General features: G+C 36.3%; 1 protein-coding gene across 2 annotated transcripts in view; it reads left to right on the top strand.

Annotated features, from left to right (window-relative positions):
* Positions 1 to 24,078, top strand: part of pde1cb (phosphodiesterase 1C, calmodulin-dependent b) — a 121,955-nt gene that overhangs the window by 12,333 nt on the left and 85,544 nt on the right. Inside the window, exons 1-3 of one of the 2 annotated variants that reach the window (XM_065276706.1) lie at positions 2,341 to 2,717; positions 5,957 to 6,004; positions 9,248 to 9,416. In XM_065276706.1, coding sequence (XP_065132778.1) covers positions 2,636 to 2,717; positions 5,957 to 6,004; positions 9,248 to 9,416 — 299 coding nt within the window. In that variant the 5' untranslated portion in view covers positions 2,341 to 2,635. Of the gene's footprint in view, positions 1 to 2,340; positions 2,718 to 5,956; positions 6,005 to 9,247; positions 9,417 to 24,078 lie in introns of those variants that run through there. The other variant, XM_065276705.1, reaches the window with a different exon arrangement.

Raw genomic sequence — 24,078 nt, 5'->3', positions numbered from 1 at the left:
TCTATATTCTATTCTGCTTTATATCTATCTCAATTCTATTCTATGTGAGTTATATTCTATTCTATTCTGTTCTGTTCTATTATGTGTCAATTTTCTTTAATTTTATTCTATTATATTCTATGTCTATTCTATTCTGTTCTAGGTCTATTTCTATGCTATTTCTATTCTATGTCAATTCTATTTCTATTCTATTCTATTCTGTTCTATGTCTATGTAAATTTTATTCTATTCTTTGTCCATTTTATTCTATTGTACATCTATTCTATTCTATTCTATTCTATTCTATTCTATTCTATGTCAGTTCTGTTCTATCTCTATTATATATTCTATTCTGCTTTATATCTATCTCAATTCTATTCTATGTGAGTTTTATTCTATTCTAATCTATTCTGTTCTGTTCTATTCTGTGTCAATTGTATTCTATTCTATGTCTATTCTATTCTGTTCTATGTCTATTTCTATGCTATTTCTATTCTATGTCAATTCTATTTTATTCTATTCTATGTCAGTTCTGTTCTGTTCTATGTCTATTCTAGTCTGTTCTATGTCTATTCGATTTCTATTCTATATTCTATTCTATGTCTGTTGTGTTCTATGTCTATTTGATTACTATTGTATATTCTATTCTGTTTATATCTATTCTGTTCTATGTCTATTTGATTACTATTGTATATTCTATTCTGTTTATATCTATGTATTCTATTTTATGTTGGTTCTATTCTATGTCTATTTTATTCTATTGTATGTCTTTTCTATTCTATGTTAGTTATGTTCTATCTCTATTCTATATTCTATTCTGCTTTATATCTATCTCATTTCTATTCTATGTGAGTTATATTCTATTCTTATCTATTCTGTTCTGTGTCAATTTTCTTCAATTTGATTCTATTCTATTCTATGTCTATTCTATTCTGTTCCATGTCTATTTCTATGCCTATTTCTATGCTATTTCTATTCTATGTCAATTCTATTTTATTCTATTCTATGTCAGTTCTGTTTTGTTCTATGTCTATTCTAGTCTGTTCTATGTCTATTCGATTTCTATTCTATATTCTATTCTATGTCTGTTCTGTTCTATGTCTATTCTATTTTGTTCTATGTATATTCTATAGTCTATTCTGTTTTATATCTATGTAAATTCTATTCTATTTTATGTCGGTTCTATTTTATTCTATTCTATTTATTATTTGTCAATTCTCTTCTATTTTAATCTATTTTATTCTATTTTATGCCAGTTCTGTACTGTTCTATGTCTATTCTGTTCTGTTCTACAGTATGTCTGTTTCTATTCTGTTCTGTTTTATTCTGTTCTATGTCTATGCCAATTCTATTCTATTCCATGTCAGTTCTGTTCTGTTTTATGTCTATTCTATTCTATTCTATTCTATTCTATTCTATTCTATTCTATTCTATTCTATTCAGTTCTATGTTTATTCTATTCTATATTCTAATCTATTCTGTTTTAAATTCATGTCTATTCTATTCTATTCTATTTAATCCTATTTTTGTTCTATGTCTATTAGATGTCTATTCTATTCTATATTCTACTCTATGTCTGTTCTGTACTGTTCTATGTCTATTTTGTTCTGTTCTACAGTATGTCTATTCTATTCTATATTCTACTCTATGTCTGTTCTGTACTGTTCTATGTCTATTCTATTCTATTCTATTCTATTCTATTCTATTCTATTCTATTCTATTCTATTCTATGTTACTCTTTTCTGTTCTATGTCTATTTTGTTCTGTTCTATTTCTAATCTATTCTGTTCTATGTCTATTCTATTTTTTATTCTATTCTGTTTTATGTCTATATCTATATCTGTTCTATTCTATTCTATGTTTATGTTTGCAATGAAGATAGTGAAGTGAGAGCGATCCGAATATATACTGCACTCCAATCTTTTGCTCACATGTAAGACAGTCACATATTAAACTGTCACAGTATCCGCAGGGGTTTAAGGCCTCCCTCCTTTCTGTGTTTGTACGTATGTGGAGAGAGAGAGAGAGAGAGACAGAAAGATCAAAGCTTCAAATCTGTAGCGTATTATTTCATCATAATAGCTTCATTTCTGCCTCCATCAGTCTATTCATCCCTACAGTTTTCCATTTTAAAAAAAAGAAATGAGTGATTCATGATGCCTAAAAGAAATGCATCAAGGAAATCTCACAGCCTTGGCCCCGACTGACAATTCTGGGAATGTGTTAAAACATCATCAGTAATTTAGATTACATCTAGATGATAAAATCACGCAAGCACATTGGAACATCACAACAGAACATTGAACAGACACAGCAGATTTGTAGTGTGGATGAGAGGGGCACTGTGTGTTATGTTATGCATCGGTACACTACTGTAAGTGCTCTGCTGAGAGGGGACTCACATTCACGGGAGAAAATAATGAGACGGCGCCAGGGGTTGAGAATGATGGCAAGAGAGAAAATAGTGTGTCTCGTGTGATATTACTGTACTGGGAGAAGAGGTCAGATCTGCTTTCTCTGACAGACAAACAAAAGGACGAGAAGCGAACGACACATTGAGTACTTAACTTCACATGCACACTTTGGGATTCTCTCAGCAACAGCTTTGAATGTTTCGAATTTAAAGGAGAAATACAAAATACTGTACGAAAAGAAAATGGAAACAGACTCGAGAAAAAAGGGCTTTACCAAGGGCAGAAGTGCTACTTTTAGCATCGATGGATTCAGCTTCACTATTGGTAAGAAACCAAAATCTGCTAATTATTACAAGTTTTTCAGAATATGATTTTGTTTAAAAGCGTGTTTTTTTAGATTTAACAATTTTTTGGTAGTCACACTTGGCATTCTACAGGTACAGTCATTTTTAAACAAAAAGTAAAAAATGGGTACTATTAAGTATCACAACAACTCTATAAAGCAAGTTTTGCAACACTCTTAAGAAGAGGATGTGTTCATTATAATGCTATTTAATACATTGTGTGTCATTTTGTGATGAAATAAATTAAAGGGATAACGCAAGGTTTGTTCAAAGTAACAAGAAGAGGATGTGTTCATTATAATGCTATTTAATACATTGTGTGTCATTTTGTATTGAAATAAATTAAAGGGATAACGCCTGGTTTGTTCAAAGTAACACAAAATGTGTTGTTCCAATAATAACGCAGAGATATGTCTTATGTTAACACAACCATTTTTACGAGTGAACCAGAGTAAAAATCTCCTGACTCAACACAATATCATGACAGTTCTTACACATAAGGTAGTCAATTCGTATTTAACCACATTTTGTAACGTTGTGGTTAGGGGTGGGGTTTGATTATTGTTTTTTATAATAATCATACGTATTTTTGCGATTTACTTGATTCAAATTCTTATAAATTAGCAAACTTGTAAAATATTCTTGTACATCAAACCAAACTTTATCATTTTAATTTATAGCTCAGGAAATTTATTAAGTTTCTTTCCATTTAATATTTTTCTTATGTCATCATCACTATGATTGCCAACATCTATTAGAGGAAAAAATGTAAATGCAACGGTTGTTGATACAGTACAATCACATTTCAAATCAATCTAGATATTAAAACTCAGTCATTTGGAAGAACTGTGACTTTAGATTGCAATTTTTGCTATATTGACAAATCTTAAGACAGGTTTCCATTTCTTGTCCATTAACACCCAGTTTCATATTGCTGTCTATTAGGCATGGGCTGGTTACCGGTTTTAAGGTATACCGAGGTTTTAAACAGTCAAGGTTTCAAAACCACTAAAATGTTCTGTGATATAGTTTCCAAGGTATGAGCTGTGTTTTTACTAAATTCATTAAATCATTCAGTATTGTAATTGATTTCAAGTTTACATTTAATATACATTACAAAAATATTATATATTTTTGAAAGCATATTATAATTTAAAGGCTTTATTTTTGCCTGGCATTTAAAAATATCACATTTTTGTGTTGCAATGGCAATACCACAACACCGTGAAACCGTGGAAATTTTTCGTAAGGTTATCATATCGCCAGAATCTTAAACCGGCCCATGCCTACTGTCTAAAGGAGAAATTTAAGGGAGTTCACCCAAAAACTTTGGCATTATTTTCTCACCCGCATGTCATTTGAACCCCCAATGTCTTTCTTTGTTTTCCGAATGCAAACTCAGATTTTGTTCTGGGTTTTCTGGTTACTATGGGAGTGGATGGTGACCCAGGTGGTCCCCATTCACTCAAAGAATAAACAGAAAACCCTTGAAGTTTCAAAAGGAACCAAAAGTGTTGGAACCGGATATTGCTGTTGTTTTAAATTGTTACACATTAATTAAAAGAAAACTGACTCTGAACTCTGACTTAAACTGACTAAACAACAGTTCAGACACATGTGCATTGAAAGAGAGGCAACACTTTTTAACAAAAAAATCTGCATTTGGGTTCTAAAGAACAAAAAAATGTAAATTAGGAAAGCATAACGATTAATCGTGAATAATCTATAGCAGAATAAATTTTGTTTACATCATATATGTGTATGAGCTGTGTATAATAACTTTGTATAGACACAAACATGCATGTATATATTTAAGAAATGTTAACATGTGTATAAACATTTGTATATTTATAATTTATATATTTATATATACATATATATAAAACTACTTAATATGTAAATATATATTTTTTCTTAAAATTATAGATGCATGTGTGCATATTTATATATACATAATTATTATACAGAGTTCACACACATATATGATGTAAACAAAAACTTTTATTCTGCTATAGATTAATCGTGATTAATCGTTATGCATCCCTAGTGTAAATAGTGACAAAATTGTCATTTTCGGGTGAACTATCCCTTTAAGATATTCAAAAGATCTCATTTGTTATTTATCTCACACATACACAAAGTGATGGAAACAGGCACGCTCTTGAATGTTTGATTCTGATTGGTTAAAATAGTTTGTGTAATAATCAATAATAACTCAACAATTAACTCAAATCATTCATGTTCCTGAGCAAAATAAACACTTCATGTCAGGGTCTTGATCACTCTGTCTTAAATTATTTATTATTTCATACTTAGACACACTTATTAAACATCTGGTAAGTGCACATTCATGTGGAAGGACAGCGGACTGACAGAGTCTAACAGCAGAAGTGTTACAGTTTCTCATGCCAATGTTATTCACAGCAAATAAAAATTTACTGTTTTGTCTATCTACTTAACACTTTGTTAATGAGAAAAAAAGTCTATAAACTCGCCAATGAGTTGAGCAATACAAGAACGCAGCAGGGAAGCTCATATTCACATTTTAACATAACGCCTGTGGCATTTTCAAACATCTGCCCGTCGTCATGGTTACATGGATGAGCGCTCATTTGTTCAGTGCGCTTTAAGCTCGTTCTGTGTGGCGTGTTGTCAATTAGGTCCAGTGGAGCGTGAGCATGACCACTTCCACCTGGCACCTGAGAATCACTTTTAATGGGTCTTAGTGTTGGGAGTGCGTGCGTCTTGTCGGTCTTAATACAAACTTACCAATGCATTTTACAGTGTTGTGCAAAAACAGACATGTATTCCAAAACAACAAATGATTTTGTTTTTTTACAGAATGTACACAAAAGAAAAAATATAAAAACAGTTATAAAATTGGACTTGTGTCGGTAACAAAATGAAATAAAATGACATTTTTTGTTAGCGTGGTGGAATCAGCCTTTATAAAAGCCTTACTCTGTCTTTTTCTACATTTTTAAGAGATTTGCAGTACACTACAATCCTTAGACCCCTACTGACAAAGATTCATTTTTAACACTAATGAAATGAAAGCACAGATGCTAAAGTCAGGGTACAGCAATGCTTCACACATCTACCAGCTTGGTGTATTATATTCACATTATGCATACAAATTAGCAGCAAAAGCTTTTTGTGTCATGCATTTAACTGAGCCTACCTATTATTATATTGGATTTTCTCTCTCTCTCTCTCTAGTGGCTAATGAGGATGGTGAAACAAACAGGCCACTGGCAAGATTTGCACGTAAGTATTTTCTTTTGCACCAGCAGGATTTTGTTTGTCCAAAGCCTTGTTTCATCATTAATGAGGGATGGTTTGAAATAAAGTGTAGTAGTCTGTTTGCATGCATATATATTTATTCAGCAGATAGTCGTATCTTACATGACTGTGACAGTGTGATGCTTTGATTCTGTGAGGTTTTAGCATCTAACAACAATCTAAGCAGATGGCAGATGGACCTGCATAGTTCTTTACACTGGTGCTCCACTAGATGGCAGCATCTGCTCTTAGATAAAAACATCAATACTGTTAATTTAGCAAGAGTTAATATACCAAATCCACATGCATCTATATAGCGACTTAATATAGATATTAATGATCATAAACAGACGAATGAATATAATGGCATTGGTATGAGCTAATAAAATATGCCAAGATGATGTTTACAAAAAACTTTTTAATCTTATGTTTTCATTTATATAATGTCAAACTACATATATACTAATAAAACGATTTGAACAAAGGCTATTTAATCAATTACATGATAATGTACAACAGAAACAGATCAAATGATCTCAATCTAAGTGGCATTCTTGTGCCTAAAATGTCACGTTGACCCCCTGAAATATGTTGAGAGATGTAAACGTGTTTTTATTCACACCAAACACAGATCCTTGTTCACTTTAAGTAGTCTTGCCTTACCCAATATGGCGGACTTGTTAACGTATCGCAGTAATAAGCACTTATCGGCGTCTATGCATTGTCTAGGCAAAGAACGGCTGGACACAGCACAACAGAATAAAATGTATTGTTCACAAAACACTAGATGATCCACCCGGATAAAAAATCTTCCGCTATACCTTTAATACTCTTACAGATACAATCATGATACTGATGTTGTCTTACTGAATGTAGTATATTGTCAGCAATAACCTGCCTGTGCTGAATGATGTGCCTTATTTGATAACTGTCTGTTTAGGTTCTGGTCACCCAATGTTGCCAGATATTATTATGAAAAACAAGCAAAAATAATAGGCCATAAAGAACAAAGTAAATTTAAACTTTGTCTTTCAGAAATAAATCAGAGAAATCGCTAACACTACATCTAATCATCACTTTATATCCCAAATGTCTCATTAATTGCTAAAACACTATGTCTTAAGAGGATTTTCAATAATGGGATTATAATTAAATCTGATCAATCTCCGTCATTTTACATTAAATTATACCGTTAACTGTCCAAACTTACTTATAAACCTCAGATTCCAATATGAGTCATTTTGAAAAAACGAATTAGTCATTCAGGGAACTTCAAATTTTATTTTAAATATGAAATATTACGGCCATGCAGTAATTTATTTGAAAGACTTTGCAAACTTTTCCTAACTTGTTTAACTTAAAGGCGCAGTGTGTAATTTTTAGAAGGATCTCTTAAAAGAAATGAAAAATAATACTATCAGTGGTGTATAAAGACCTTTTATAATGAACCGTTATGTTTTTATAAAATTGGAATGAGATTTTTATCTACATACATGGAGGGTCCTCCTACATGGAGGTCGCCATTTTGTGCCACCGTGTTTCTACAGAAGCCCTTAATGGACAAATATTTTTACTAAGTTGTCTCTGATGATGAAATGTTTGTCTGGTGGTGGCTATCGTAGCTACTTCATGCATTTTAAAAGCGAGGGTTGGGCAGTGGACTGAGCCGTTGTTTGCAATTCGCAACTTCACCACTAGATGCCGCTAAAATTTACACACTGCACCTTTAATGGTGCAAATTAAAACATTGAGGCACGGTTTCAAGGCTTAGCTTAAACCAGTACTAATTAAATTTTTTTTATTAAAATCACATTTATTTTATTTTAATTGATATTTTAAATTCACGTATCTTTGATATTTTGTTTTCTCATTTCTATGTAAAGCACTTTGAATGACCTCTGTGTATGAAATGTGCTATACAAATAAACTTGCCTTGCCTTGCCTTGCCTTGCCTACTAGGCCTTAGTTAAATTAAGATGTTTAGGCGAGGCTTAAGGCATGTTTGGCACACGTTTAAACTGTCTCAACTGAAAATAACCTGCACTGACAGATCTTAAAAATTTAGCCTAGCCATTGAATTGTCTTATTATACACACCAGTAACGTCTTTTTTTAAGGCAGGTAAACAAAAGATGCTTAATCGGCTTAATTCAGGCCTACCCTACTGAAAAATCCAGCTAAAACCAGCATAAGCTAGTAAACTGGTATTAGCTGGTCTCCCAGTTTGGTTTTAGCTGGTATTGCTGGTGTAGCAAGCTGGCCTAGCTGTGTTTTGGTCACTTTTTAAAGGGATAGTTCACCTTAAAATGAAAATTCTGTCATAATTTTGCTCATCCTCATGTTGTTTTAAACCTGTATGAATTTCTTTTTTCTGATGAACACAAAAGAAGATATTTGGAGAAATGATGGTAAACACACAGCAGTAAGTGACCGTAGACTTCCATAGTAGGAATAAAAATATGATATAATTTAATTTGTGTGCTTACAATCATTTATCAAAATATTTTCTTAGTCATTTATCACAATACTTACAAAATATTTATTTTCCTACAATGGAAGTCAATGGTCACTTACTATGTGTTTACCATAATTTCTCAAAATATCTTCTTTTGTGTTCATCAGAAAAAAGAAATTCATACAGGTTTAAAACAACATGAGGATGAGTAAATGATGACAGAATTTTCATTTTAAAGTCAACTATCCCTTTAAGCTGGTCTAGCTACCAGCTTATGCTGGTCTATGCTGGATTTTTCAGTAGGGTAGTCCTGGCTTTAGCTCAGCCTTCTTTTTAAAACCAGACCCTGGTGTCCTCCATTCTTTCCGTCAACAAAACACCTGAACACAACAAGCTTGTAATCACGACTTAGGAAGTGGGAATTGCCAAATTTCCAAAAGCACGTGAAGGCAATATCAGTGGTGTGACGTTTCATTGTTTATCCTTTAGACACCCATTCACACCAATAATGATAACTATAAAGGTAACTATAATAATATAAGCATTCACTAAACAGTCAATAATGTGTTTATTTTAAGATTGCTTTGTGCAGCATCTTTAAATTCCAGTGAATTTTGATTGGCTGAATGGATTTCTAAAAATATGCTCTGAAAGTGAACACAAGATATCATCCTTTGTATTTATGGTTATTGCTTTGGTGTGGACTCCACTATTATCCTTGGTGTGAATGTACCTTACGTCATTGATTTATTTAATTTTATTTGTACTTTCCAGGATCAAAGTCTCAAAATGCACTATGGAGCTCGCTCACAGCTGGGACCGGAAAAAAGGAAAAGGTCAAAGTTCAGAGCGATATTCCAGATGATCCACACAGAATAGAAGAGATCCTGGCCGATGAGCTTCCTTTAGATGGTCCAGATGCTACGGAAAAAACGGCTGTCAGGTTCATTTCACTCCTTTTACTCCTATGGCTAAATGTTCTTCTGATTGGTTATGATGATTCTCTGTGTCATCTCACATATAGTAAGAGTATAAAATGAATGTAGATTTACATATTTCAGATAATTTGGTCTTTGAAGTGTTTAATGAGAAATTAATTTAAAATGACATGTCTGACGTTTGTTTACAAGTTTCAAGATCTTGTCATCTGTCTAAGCACAGTTTGAGATGTTGTGTTGATCTCTTCAGATACTGTTGAGGAGGAGAAGCATGTGAGATTTCAAATATGGTTTAAACCATACTTAGAAAAACACCAGAAGCAAGAGATTCAGACATAAGTTGGCATTTAATTCATTGCAGTGTGTTATTTAAAATGTTGTCTTTTATTTTTTACAAGGAATGGTTTTGTTTTGTAAGGCCATATGAATTGTTCTTGGTTTTGGAGTATTGATTTTTACCAAAAAAACAAGATTGAGGTCAAACAGTGTCATGGTAAAGTATTATCAGTCTAACCTGACAGAATCTTCCTCAATATTGCCCAAAAAATGCATAGTTTTGTTGTATCGCTGCAGATACACACTTGAATTCATTGTTTGAGTCACGTGAATACAAATAGATCATGTTAGTTGGGACCTACATGTGACTGTCAATGACCCAGAAACACAAGTTAAAATAGAGACTAGAGTCAGTACATATTGTATAACTAAACTTGGCTCTAGCCATGAACATAGACATAAGCGCTGGCATTGCATTAGAAATTGTTGGCCAGCACAATATATCAAAATTAACGAAATACGAAAAACTGTTATATGTGTATCGATACGGTTTGCATTATGCAGTAACGGACTGCATTTAATACTTCAAAAAGATGTATATACTCAAACGAGAAGTTTGATGAAAGACTGGTATGCAAGTGGCTGCATGTGCACGAGTGCATGCTTGTACCCCGATGTTTAAAAGATCAGAAAGAATTTGAGAGATATATGTTAATAACACAATTTTCAGTTTTTAAATAGACTTTATTATAGTTCAAACTGATTTTACAAATTTAAAGCTATTAGGGGGTGTGCACACCAAAACTTTTTGTGCGGCTGAAACAGCCAGCGGACGCCGACTGAGCGCTTTGGTTGCTGTGATACTTCTGCTTTGTTTATCAGTCGATGTACGATACGCCGGTTGGTTGTTGTGATATTTGTCCCGCCCCTTCCTCCACTGTGATTGGACAGTTGTGTGAGAACTGACATTGACAAGCTGAGCTTTTCACCCAAAGTTGAATTGAGTTTTCAACTCTCAGCGCTCAGCACTGTTTCCAAGTGCAAACAATTAAAACATATACCGACCACTGCTCAAAAAGCTTTGATGTGCACGCGCCCTTATGCTGCGTTCAGACCAGCCGCGGTACACTATCAGAAATAAAGGTACAAAATTGTACCTTTTTTGGCGCTGGACTGGTACCCTAAGCTACCGTTTTGTACCTTTACAGGTAAATTAACATAATACACTGTTGTACCTTTTGGAGTGCATTATTGTTCCTGAAGGGGCTAATCACACCAAAGGCGCTTTAAACGCTTGGAAACGCAAGATGCAACGCACTCCCTTTTTTTAAAAAGAGCAGTGCGACGTGGCTTTTTATATTGCTAAGCAACCAATGAGTCAGCTGTCTTGTCAATCAACTATTGATGCGTGAGTGCTCTTTTGCTGTTAACTGTCATAAAAGAGGACGCTTGCTCTGACCTTGTTTGAGGATGAGAGGTGCACAAACACAGGAGGGAGTGAGCGAGTGGAGTCCGGTTCTTCAAAGCAACTGTAAACTTCCCTCACCACAACGTAAGGCCCGCCTCTCCCCTCATTCGATTGGACAATGGAAAGACGCGAATGACGTCGGGCGCTCCTTCAAAAGCGTGTGCTGCGGCTGGCGGCAAAACCCCAAGGCGCTCGGCACGCATAAACAGTGCGCAAACGCTCCCTGCCCATAGAATATCATTCAAAAAAAGGTGCCTGCAACTGCCACAAACGCTTTTGGTGTGATCAGCCCCTAAGGATCTATTTTGTACCTTTAAAGGTACAGTTAACTGTTTTGTACCCCTAAAATTTAACTGGTACAAAATTGTTCCTTAAGGTACACAATTGGTCCTTAGTTTATAATATTGTACCCCATAAGGTACAACATTTCAATGTGTTTTATACCCATAAAGGTACAAAAAGTTCACTTTTAGGGTTCCACCCCAGCGACAGAAAAAGGAACAACTTTGTACCTTTTATCTGACAGTGTAGAGGTATCAAGCGTGAGTGATTTTAATGTTAAGTCAATGTAAAGACGTGTTGACGCGCGTCTGGAGCTCTTGCGGCACGAATGAGGCGTTTAGCGCGGCGCAGTAGATGCAATTCTGCCTCATTGGCGCATCTAGTTCGCGTGAGTTGCTCTAGTAGTGATGTGATTACAAGAAGCGAGCGTAGTCGCAAAAGCTTGTCCCATGACGCAAATTTCCGCGTGAATGTCTTGATGACTAGAATTTCACGCACGGCTTTCACACAGTCGAATGAACCGAGTAAACTCAAAATGTTCAAGTGGCAAACTAGACATGGTAGACATGAATTTGACGCCTCAAACGCGGCTGGTGTGAACCCACGGTTAGGAGGCGTTCCTAATTCTGGTTACCCTAATAACAACTTTAAACAAAAAATAACAGCCCTCTCAGTAAATGATGAAAGACAGATGACTTGAACTCCACAGCTCTCATTGGTTGTCGCCTCTGAAAATCATTTAGTCATTTGCATAAATTTGAACTGTTCTAAATTTTATCGTGTAGCTGGACACGCCTATTCATGTCAACAATGGCCACTGTTGCTTGTGTCACTGGAAATCAGCAAGCTTTCATTGAAATGAATGAGATTGCGTTGTTTGCTAGTGGCTTGCAGTGTGCACAAAGCTTTATCGTATTGCATATCATATAAAATGTTTGTCTATCATATTTTTCCTTAAAGGTGCAGCAGTGTTTCCCACAGGATTTTGAGAGACTTGTGGCGGTGATGACGTCACACTCTAATTAGCATATATGTGACGTCATCACGTGTTTGCGTTTGATCCGGTTTGATCGAGTGTTGGCACCTGAAATATGTTTCACTTCTACTCTTTGATCTGTCACGTTATATTGCATTTTAACACAACTGATTGCTATTATTTACCAATTATCAGTTCTGTTGTCAGACATAAAATGAGCAGACTATAGCCCTATTCGGATGGGATTAGTTTTACGGTTGTAGATGGCGTAATGTAATTTTACCACAGGACGTCTGTAATATTGATGGTCAATTCGGACGGGATTAGAAATCTCAGTTAAACATTCAGAAATGGGAGGGGTAACTCGATTGCGCAGCAGGTCACCTCTCTCGTCGTCATGTGCACGTTGCTTCTTGATATCAACATGACACAGGCGAGAAAAACTCGAAACACTGTGTTTAATTTCAGTTTAGGGAGAACGTCAGTTTCAGGAACACTTCTGTGCCTCTGAGAAGTGAATTTGACTTTTTAAAGTTTGTGTCGTGTTATTCAGGAACTGACTTGCCACTGACTTATTTTTTCGCCTAGAATACAAGTAAATGCTTAAAGGGATACTTCACCGATTTAGCATTCAGCTTTGTATCTGTAGAAACCCGGCAGTATTACTGAATGACCATGTTTCCCTCCATCATTTTTCCCTGAGAGGACAGATATCTGCATTTTGGTTCTGCAAAAAAGTCCTCCGATGATGCAAAAATCGTCATATTACATCACCGGAGGACTTTTTTGCAGAACCAAAATGCAGATATCTCTCCTCTCAGGGGGAATGAGGGAGGGAAACATGGTCATTCAGTAATACTGCCGGGTTTCTACAGATACAAAGCTGAATGCTAAATCGTTGAAGTATCCCTTTAAGCGCTTTTATATTTAAAAGAAACCCGCAAAATAACAGGAAATTACGAAACGTACGTGTATGTTTACAGCTGGTATATAAATCACCATACATTTACATTGAAGTCTTACTGCTGTTGCTCTTCTCATCAATGTCTTGTTATGAGCCCCTTTTTATTTAAATGCGAGTTTTATCTATTTGTGGCGGCCAGCGCTGATTCTGTGGCGGTGCGCCACGAGTAAATCAACGTATGGGAAACACTGGGTGCAGTGTGTGATTTTTAAAAGGATCTTTTGACAGAAATTCAAAATAATATACAAAGCTATATTTTCAGGGGTGTATAAAGACCTTTTTACAATGAACTGTTAAGGTTTTATTGCCTTATAATGAGATGTTTTTATCTACGTACACAGAGGGTCCCCTTACGTGGAAGTCGCCATTTTGTGTCGCCATGTTTCTACAGAAGCCCTTAACGGACAAACTTTTTTTCCGGTGGCAGCTATCCAGTGGCGGCTGGTGACTTCTTTATTTTGAAGCACACAATGGGAAGTTCGTCACAACATGTATGTAGCTTGTCATGTGTGTGGTTCGTCATTTCAAAATATGTGTTTTGCGCTTTGAGAGATCGTGTGTGCATCACGTGTCATGCCAAAATAAGTGCCTGCTGCCTTGAACTTGAAATTGAAAGGAGATGCTTGTGTATGCCAGATACTCTCATAATCTCCTGCGTAATCAGAGTTTACTGTTAAGGGAGTGTCTTGCGTGTATTTAGGGAACGTGAGCGTTCTTTTTTATCATAAACGGTTTTGACGCGTCTCCAGCAGGCACTTATTTTGACAAAACACGTGATGCACACAGGATCTCTCCACACGCATGACACATATTTTGAAAAAGGGAACCACACACGTCACAATCCGAACACTTATTATGAATTAGCGCATCCTCGGAAGTGCAGTCACGAGCCGCCACTGTGGCTATCGTAGCTTTTCTATGCGTTTGAAAAGCAATGGGTGAGCAGTGGACTGAGCCGTTGGTTGCAATTCGCAACCTCACCACTAGATGCCGCTAAAATTTACACACTGCACCTTTAATATCGTGTTTTCTTAAAATCAGTTTGTGATTCAGATTGAAGTTTAAATTTTAAATAGAAATGTAGTTTTTGAAGGAGGTTCAGCCCTAGATCAGATTCAGGTAAGGCTGCAGCCGATTAAAGTATGACTGGAGACTTTTATTATTTGCTATAGGTTATGGGTTATGATTGAGTTGATCATTTGGTACGTGTTGGCCAGGCTCTAATAGGAATTGTTTTCTTTCAGCTTGATGATTATAATGGATAGTTTGAAAGTGTGTTTGATTTAAAGTAAAGGCTTCAATGATTCAATATGGTATAGAGTCCATTACCTGAATTTCTCACCACTTTGAAGAAGCATGAACCGCCATCACTTCATGTGCCCTTCTCTTGACCCTGTGAAATCAATGTGTTTACATTCGTTTCAGGGTTAATTTCACAGATGGAGTCGTGTGCGTGTTTTTTACATGCAAGATTGAAGATACTGTTGAGTGTAGATGAGCATATTGTGAGTGGAGCAATAGCTCTTCTGCTCTTCATCTAACAGTCCCACTGTTTTTTATGTGCAGATATCAACACAGCAAAGTGCCATACAGTGTGATCCATGGATGAATTGATGTGAAAGCACAAATTACTGTACTGTACAATACTGCACATATTAAACAGGTTAAAGTTAAAAACAGGAGTACAATATAATGTGAAAACCCAGCTAAAGTCTTTTTTATTTAGTGTTTTCAACATAAAGAACATTGTGTCAAAATATTAGGTGTGGGTTGATACTATTTTTTCCATACAGATCTGATTTTGATACCTGAGTTCTGAGTATCGGCCAATCCCGATCCGATTTTGATACCAGAGTTCTGAGTATCGACTGATCCGATTTCGATACCTGAGTTCTGAGTAACGACTGATCCCGATCCGATTTCGATACCTGAGTTCTGAGTATCGACCGTTCCCGAGCCGAATTCGATACCTGAGTTCTGAGTATTGACCGTACCCGATCCGATTTCGATACCTGAGTTCTGCGTATCGGTCGTTCCCGATCCGATACCTGGGTTCTGAGTGTCGACTGTTCCCGATCCGATTTCGATACGTGAGTTCTGAGTATCGACCGTTCCCGATCCGATTTCAATACCTGAGTTCTGAGTATTGACCGATCCGATTTCGATACCTGAGTTCTGAGTATCGGCTGATCCCGATCCGATTTCAATACCTGAGTTCTGAGTATCGTCCGTTCCCGATCTGATTTCGGTACCTGAGCTCTAAGTATTGGCCGTTCCCGATCCGATTTCGATACCTGGGTTCTGAGTATCTACCGTTCCCGATCCGATTTAGATACCTGAGTTCTGAGTATCAACCAATCCCGATCCAATTTCACATCCTGAGTTCTGAGTATCAACCGATCCTGATCCAATCCAACTCCAGTGCATTAACTCCGTGAGCACTACACCATTCAGTTTTTGTGATCTTAAATATCTTCATATGCATTTGATTATCACATAAAGCTTTTAAATATATTAGGAAGACTTTGAATATAGTGTATAAAAATGTTTATGTTGCTTTTATAATAGTCAGACTTTTATATAGCATGACAGTAGTAACGGATAGTATCGGCTTTGGATCAGCCCTGTTAATCTGGATTAGGGATGCTAAACAATTAATCGCGATTAATCGTTAGCAGAATAAAAGTTTTTGTTTACATCACATATCTGTGTAAACTGTGTATAATAAATATGTATATATATAAATATGAACACATTCATGTATAATTTTAAGAAAAAAAAGTATATATTAAGTATTTATATTTTTATATAATATAAATTATACATAAATATACAAATTTATATACACATGTAAACATTTCTAAAACATATACATGCATGTGTGTACATTTATTTATACAAAGTTATTATACACAGTTCACACACATATATGATGTTAACAAAAACTTTTATTCTGCTAACGATTAATCGTTAAGCATCCCTAATCTGAATACCCAATCCAGCAAAAAAAGTCTGGATCAGCCTAATATCGATCTCAAGTATTGTATTGGCCCATCCCTAGAAAAAAAAATATTGATATATTTAATATTGACTGACTGTGTAAGATCATATCAAAGATTGAAATCAATGTGTCAATATATACGTTAATATTTACAAACATACATACCACATCAATTAGTGTTATGCTTTATAGGCTTTCAGGTTCTGCATTTGAGAAATGCTGAGAGCTGTTTCTGTATTCTTTATAAAGAGAGCCGTCTTTCATTCCTACTCAAGTCTGAGACGGATAATTGAAAATATCTAGTTAGTGGACGGATCGGTGATGAGTGTGAATATAAGTGTGAGTGTTTTGTCTTTTCTCTGAGATAACATTCAGGGTGAAAAACTTTTAAATTGCATTTTCAACTTTTTGTCTCTTTTTATTTGTTTGAGATTATAGACTGACAAATGTTATTAAAGAGAGAGGAAATTATATCCGTAAATATTTCAAACCTTTTATCACCCACATAAGCACCATGCCTCAATGTGGAGCATGGGCATGTGCGTAAACCGCTGCCTTGAAGTTTCAAGTCTGCTTCTTTGTCCCTGCCTAGTCTAGGATATATTTTGATTTGCCATAAAACGTGATTTGATCCTCATCTAGGTCACAACAATAGACAAACACAATTTGCTTAAGCTGACAACACACAAATAATTCTAGTTTCTTGTGTCTTTTTGAAAACAACCATTAAACATTCACAGTGCTGGAGGAAAGTAAGTGAACCTTTGATTTAACTGCTTGTTGAACCTTATTTGGCAGCAATTACTTCAAGCAAATGCTTTCAGTAGTTCTGAATCAGACCTGCACATCATTCAGAAGGAATTTTTGCCCATTCGCCTTTACATAACCGCTTCAACTCATTTGTAGGATGTCTGGTGTGAACCGCTCTCTTGAGGTCATTTCTATAAGGTTAAGGTCTGGGCTTTGACTAGGCCACTCCAAATGGCACATTTTGTTTTTTAAGCCAGTCTGTGGTGGATTTACTTCGATGCTTAAGGTTATTGGCCTGCTGCATCAACCAGCTATTACCGAGCTTCAACTGGCAGGCAGCCACCCTGACATTATCCTGTACGGTTCATGAGTTCTTCTTCACTTCATTGGGTATTCTGCGTTGTGCCCTAAGAGTCATCTTGGCTGTGCTCCCACTTCTAGGAAGGGTAGCTACAGTATTAAACTGTCTCCATTTATAGACAATTTGTATAAGTGTCGACTGATGGATCTCTAAACATTTTGAGATTGTTTCGTATCCCTTTTCAGCCTTATGAATCTTTAGAGTGGCATGGTTCATAGGAGCTGATTCTTCTTAAAGACAGCAATCTTAAAGTGCCCAACTTATAAAAAACTCACTTTTTCAGGGTTTTCGAGTGTTCTTTTGTGTCTCTGGTTCTTCCACACGCATACAAACTTGGAAAAAAATCCATCCATTCTGTTTTGAGTGAGATACAGGTTTCTGAAGGTCCTCTGCCTTGAGTCTCAGATTGCGCGGTTTCAAAATCAGCTCTGTTGTGATGTAACTAGCCTTGTCGTCACATTCTGTTTGAATTTTCCTGCCCACAACCCCACTACCCAGGTCTCCATCCACCAGGTAGCTAGAGAGCAGTCAATTCGCTGATATCCTCTATACTGTTATCATGGCTCACGGAAATAACAGCTCTATTTGGATATTATGTATTATACTCCCACCTACTTTTAAAAACAAAGTTTTAATGCGTGTTTATGTGTTTACTAGAACCTAAAGTGTATATTATATTCTATTACAAGACGTTCATGCGAAATCTGATGTAAACAACAGAGTATATATTTATATTTTACGGATTATACGCATTTTTGGACAAAAATGGTCATTGGATGTATTTTATGGGATGGTTTTCATGGATTATTCACACATCTGAAACAGACTGGATTCGATACACGTTCATTATATCGACACAAAGGTAAGAAGTCACTTTTATATTTTGCATGTTGTCATCTGGACTTCTGTCACAAAATACTACATTTATGATGCTAGAGCATCTGTATCTCAAAACAGAGACCATACACTGATGCTTAACCCGTAAGTTATACCTTTTAAACGATGTATAGTAACGTTAATATTATGTTAATGTTTGTAGACAGTAGGCTATATAGATATTGTTAGCTGTGTTAGAAAACTGACGTCATCCCACCCACAAATTGGTGCACGTAGAGTGGGTGAACTTGTGTGTGTGTTTTTGCAGTCATTTGCCATTGAAAACGACGAGGTGGCTAACTGCTATGCTAGTTAGTTTGCAGCGTGGTTTCTCCTGCAAAGCCAGTGACCAGCTACCGTACTTTTCGAAAGTAAAAAGAAAAAATTAACTGCTTTGTTTTACTATTCTACATGAACTTACTAAGTAATAGTGTTTTGCCAAACTAACCAGGACCGGGCCTTACCGACCCGGCTTTTCCAACGAGCCTAACGTACCCCCAAGTCTCTTATCACTTTCCCAAGATACGGCGGACCTCCCGCTAGCTTCTAGCAATTAGCATGCTGTCCACAAGCAGTATACATCCCCTGCCGGGTCTTAATGTCTGTAATTTGTGAAAAGAATGCATTTGAAAAAAATTTATAACGGGAATATGTTAGCATTGTCCAGGGAAAACGCGTGTATTGTTGAGACTGCTACATGACAATTTACTCTCGAATCATTATGTGTCATGAGTTTCTTCTCCTGGAGTGTACTTATTACTGATATTTTTTGCTTGATTTGTCTGTTGGCAATACATAAACCGTTAATAATAATATATAAAAATAGTAATATAGTCTGTACTGCTCGCAATAACATTGCGCATGCGCACATGACGTTAGTAGTGGGGTGTGGCCAAAGGAGCACCAGCTCATAAATATGTAATGAAATCTGAAATGCACTGAAACAGAGACTACTAGAGATGGGTAAGAATCTTTTCCTACAAGGAAACATGTTTTATGGAACTCATACACCTATTAAACTTGTGGAATAGCAGTCATAAGATGGGCACTTTAAAATGTTTGAGTGTCTTTTAATCAAAGTATTCCTTTAGACGTGATAAAAAGCTGTTTGTCCTCTGTTTTAAGATACGTATTAGAGAAGTCTGGGAAACAATGTTCAAACTTTGGCAATGATAACCACGCAAGACGGCAAAACGGCGCTATGGTTACCTCTTTGTCAATCATCGCATTTTTGTCGCTTTCCACATACCTCCATCACTGCTGGTCTTCTCAAATAACATACACAAGCTTCGTCTTCATTTTTGGGCTTACTGGGCAAGTTTCTTCTTCTTCGGCTGTTTCACTGCTATTGTGGGCTACACGCTGCATTTATAATTGTACGTTGGCAAAAACAAAAACGCCGAAGTATAAATGAAAACTGATACGTAGCTTATGGCGGCGAAGCTACCCCGTATGATCTACACAGAACTATAAAAATCCCTAAATTTGGTGCTTAATCAAATGGACCAACCGAATCTCATTGGAATCAGAGCATATGAAATCTGGTATTAGAAAAAACAGTAATGATATCCCATCCCTAACCCTATTCCTAAACCCAATGTCACAAGCGACAGCAAACCATTTAAAAAATTATTTTTTATACGAATTGCCATGAGATTGTGTTGAATGGACATACTGTGTTTTCAAAGCGGTGGTGCAATCATGTCAATTATGCCATCAAGAATGGTGATAATATCTGCTTGGTTCCTCTTCTTATGTTATAAGGAATCAGATTTAAGTTCTCATTTACATTTTAATATATAGTTTAACTGAAAGACAGGCATGTGATTTTGGACCCGTATTGTGTTTTAAAAGTTTATAACCCTGAAGAATGTTTATGTTGGATTTTTATATCATCTAAACTAAATTCAATTTACAGTTACTTGTCATAAGTTGAGATGGATGAGTTTGGATTGATTGCTTTCATTGAAGTGTCTGTTAAAACAATTTCTGAGCTTAGAACCAAATTTCTGCTAGTTTCCATTAAAAGTGGTGCGTGTAAATTTTAGCGTCATCTAGTGGTGCGAATTGAAACATACAGTTCTCCCCTCAATTATAAAAAGCATATGGTAGCTGCCACGGGACAAACATGTCATCGTCTGAGACAATGTAGGGACGAAATGCGCTCTGTAGAGCAGTTTGTCCTTTTAGGGCTACTGTAGAAACATGGCGGTGACTTCCATGTAAGGGGACCCGCGGTGTATGTAGATAAAAACGTCTCATTCTAAGTTAATAAAAACAATACAGTTCATTATGTAAGGTATTTATACACCACTGATAATATAGTTTTGTATATTATATTGCATTTCTGCAAAGAGAACCTTCTAAAAGTTACACACTGCACCTTTAAGGTTTGTAAGTCAAAAAGCTTTTATCTAAACAGGCAGAACATGCAGAAAAGTCTGCCCTCTGTGCCATTTGAGAAATAATTTCCAAATTAAGTCTCATATCAGATGAAATAGCCCCATTAGCATAAGCACGTCTGTAATATTTTTGTAATGACGCTTTACGTAATTACTCATGAGACTAATAGGCATCTAATAATATATCAAATATTCATTATCTTGCTCCCCTAAAGAGAAATACACTTTTGAAAATGATTGTTATTACCGTGTTTGTTCCCCACAGATGTTGTCATGATGGCAGTTCTCGTAATGGGAACATATCGTTTATATATGTGACGTCATCACGTGTTTGTGTTTCATCGAGTGTTGGATCCTGAAATAAGTTTCATTTCTACTCTTTGATGGGTCAAATTTGACATATTATCTGTTTTCTTGTCAGACATAAAACGAGTAGACTAAAGTAGTGACGAAACACGACCCAGTAACACCTCGTGTTTAATCCAGCAGCTGTTCCTTTAACTGCTGCTAAAATCCTGATTTATAAACGCGACATCCTCTGACAAAAAACCAACTTCTCATCAATGTATTGCATTATGAGCCCTATTTTATTTTAAATATGAGAGAAAACACTGTTGTTGTCACACAGACAACTACAGAACACGTGCGCGTGCACACCGCATCATAGGGAGAGAGAAAGCTCTCACATCAAGAAAACATGTGTGTGTGTGAAAAACTACTGCTAACCTTTGTTAAGTCACGATAAACTAGATCAGTCATCTTCCCTGTCAGTAACATCCGTGACTGATGACGTTTACTCGAAAAAGAAAGTATACAAAGCAACAGACAAGCACCGCCACCTTTTCACTGTCATGAGAGAGAGAGACGCGCGCTGTCAAAGCGCTGCACGCAACATTATTCTGCGTTTACACCAACCGCGGTAGAGGCGTGAAGCGCGAGTGATTTCAATGTTAAGTCAATGTGAAGATGCGTTAATGCTCATGTGGAGGTCCCGCTGCGAAGGTGAGGTGTTTGGCGCGGCACGAAGACGCGTTTCCGCCTCATTCGGAATTGAGCCTTGTGCGCGGTATGCACGAATGGTGCTTTTTCTGCATTTTGCGGTTCTAGCGAATTTGCGGCTGATGCCAGAGTTAAAAAATGTGAAATTTGGCGGAATTTCACGCCACGTTAACCAATCAGGAGCCTGCTTGCTGCTGTGGCCCGCAGTCACTCATTCAACCTGAAGAAATGCTTGATATTGTCCGTAAGCAGTCACCCGGAGCTATACGACACAAGTTCTTATTTCTATAGAGACAGGAATAAAAAGGACCTCGCTTGGAAGAGTGTCAGTGAGGACATTGGGCAACCTGGTAAGTTGTAATACACGCTTCACTTTTGAGTCATGTGGCGTTTATCGACCCCCACCATTTATTTTCCCTCTATAGTAAGGTTATCAAATACAAACCGGTAATTCTCTCGATAAATGCACAATCAACATCAGTCATCTTGCAAACAGACAACCGCATAGCACTTGCCCCTCCAACAAGAAGCGGATTTTGCCTATGACGCATGACAAATGCTTGCTTTTTCGCGCGTCTACTTCGCTCTACACGCGCGAATGCATTCAAACTGTTCAAGCGGCAAACTAGGCGCGGTAGACACGATTTTGACGCCTGAAACGCGTTTGGTGTAAACGCAGCTTAAGAGTGATACGGGCGCGCTGAGCGCTCGCAACAATGAATTTAAGCCGTTTTAAACAGTAAAATATAAATGTAAATTGGAATCATGGGAAATCTATTCGTGGCGGCCAGTGTTGAATTCATGGCGATGCGCTACGAGTAAATCAATGTATGGGAAACACTGAACCTATATGACGCTATAGGTTGTTAGTCACTTTTCTCAAATACAACCCATAGGAGTGTTTACTCACTCAGTGTCCTTATCGGAAAGCGTCCAAAGGCGTCTTCCAAATGCATACTTTTTTTGTGAATTAGGGGTGTAAATCGTTAAGTATTTCTGAAGGACTTCATAGAACAAGGAAGACATCAGCCTGTTTTTAGGACAGTGAAAACAGCGGTATACAAATAAGTAAATTTTGTGAAAAATACCTAATTTTTTTACACGTGAAACATGAACACATGTTATATTGTGCATCATAAACACAATTATAGCTTCAAAAAAACAGGGAAAAGGGACCTTTAAAAAACTGTAAAATGTGTGTGCTTTAACATATTTTGTGTAAAGCTGTAAGAGTTATAGATAATATCATTTAACTGACCTGCCACAGGTCTAATGCCTCCCTGACCCTTCATGAAATGATCAAACCTGTTAAACTTATGCTTGTGTGTGTGTGTGGTGGATGATGAACTAGATATTGATTGGTCAGATTGATGAACTCTAACTGATTGTAATCAATAACACAATTCCACATTGACTGTAGTTATCAGTTATCCTCTGACAATGCTTGACCTTGCCTGCTATACCCAAAATTTGTCTTGAAAATCAAACTAATCAAAATGTACAAATCTGTATTTTAGAAGGGTGTCATACGCAACAATTGAGTCACTATTTAGATTGCCCTTATTATTGTGCATGCTCTTAAGAGCAAACAATCATAACTCTGTTTGAACAACAAGGCTTTGTGGACTCATTACGTTGACGCAAGCAATTTGTAACATTCACCGGCAAGATGTTTATAATATGCTGGCTGATGAAAATTATTTACAGTCACGCAGGCTGTTGTTAATATTGGTTAGCAACGCGTGTTGTTGTTACGTTCTCATTAAAGCAGCTTGTTCAAGTGCCATCGAAATATTGAAGAAATAATTGCTCCCCATTCTTTAGTTTGACAGATAAACACTTTAAATCAAATACAAAACAGCCGATACGGCTCACCTAAATGAGTCACTCATTAATTTGTAGGTGTGTGTGTGTGTTTGCCTGATGAAGGAAAAATCACCAAAAAAACTATGTCGAAAAACTTAAACTCATTTTGAACATAGCAATGTTTTTAAAAGGATTTTTCTGTATGTATCTGTCCCATGGTATAAATTAACAGATGGTGGTAAATGCTTAACTATGTGAGGCAATTTCAATTTGCAATTCAATTAAATAAAATAATAAAATAACTCTCTACTGTACAGTATATGAGACGTGCAATTGTAAGATCATTATTGTCTCTGTGGCTTCACTTAATGATAACTGCACATGACAATTCACCTCATTGTGTTATTTATTTTGTATGGTAACACATACAGCCACTGTGGTTATATTTAAATGAATCCACCGTCTTGTATTCTGCAAGTGTATATTGTTGGAGCTGCACCTGTCTG

The sequence above is a fragment of the Paramisgurnus dabryanus genome, chromosome 6 (genome assembly GCF_030506205.2).
Source record: "Paramisgurnus dabryanus chromosome 6, PD_genome_1.1, whole genome shotgun sequence".
NCBI lineage: Eukaryota > Metazoa > Chordata > Actinopteri > Cypriniformes > Cobitidae > Paramisgurnus > Paramisgurnus dabryanus.
Note: the sequence above shows the minus strand (reverse complement) of the source record. Positions and strands in the feature narration are given on the sequence as shown.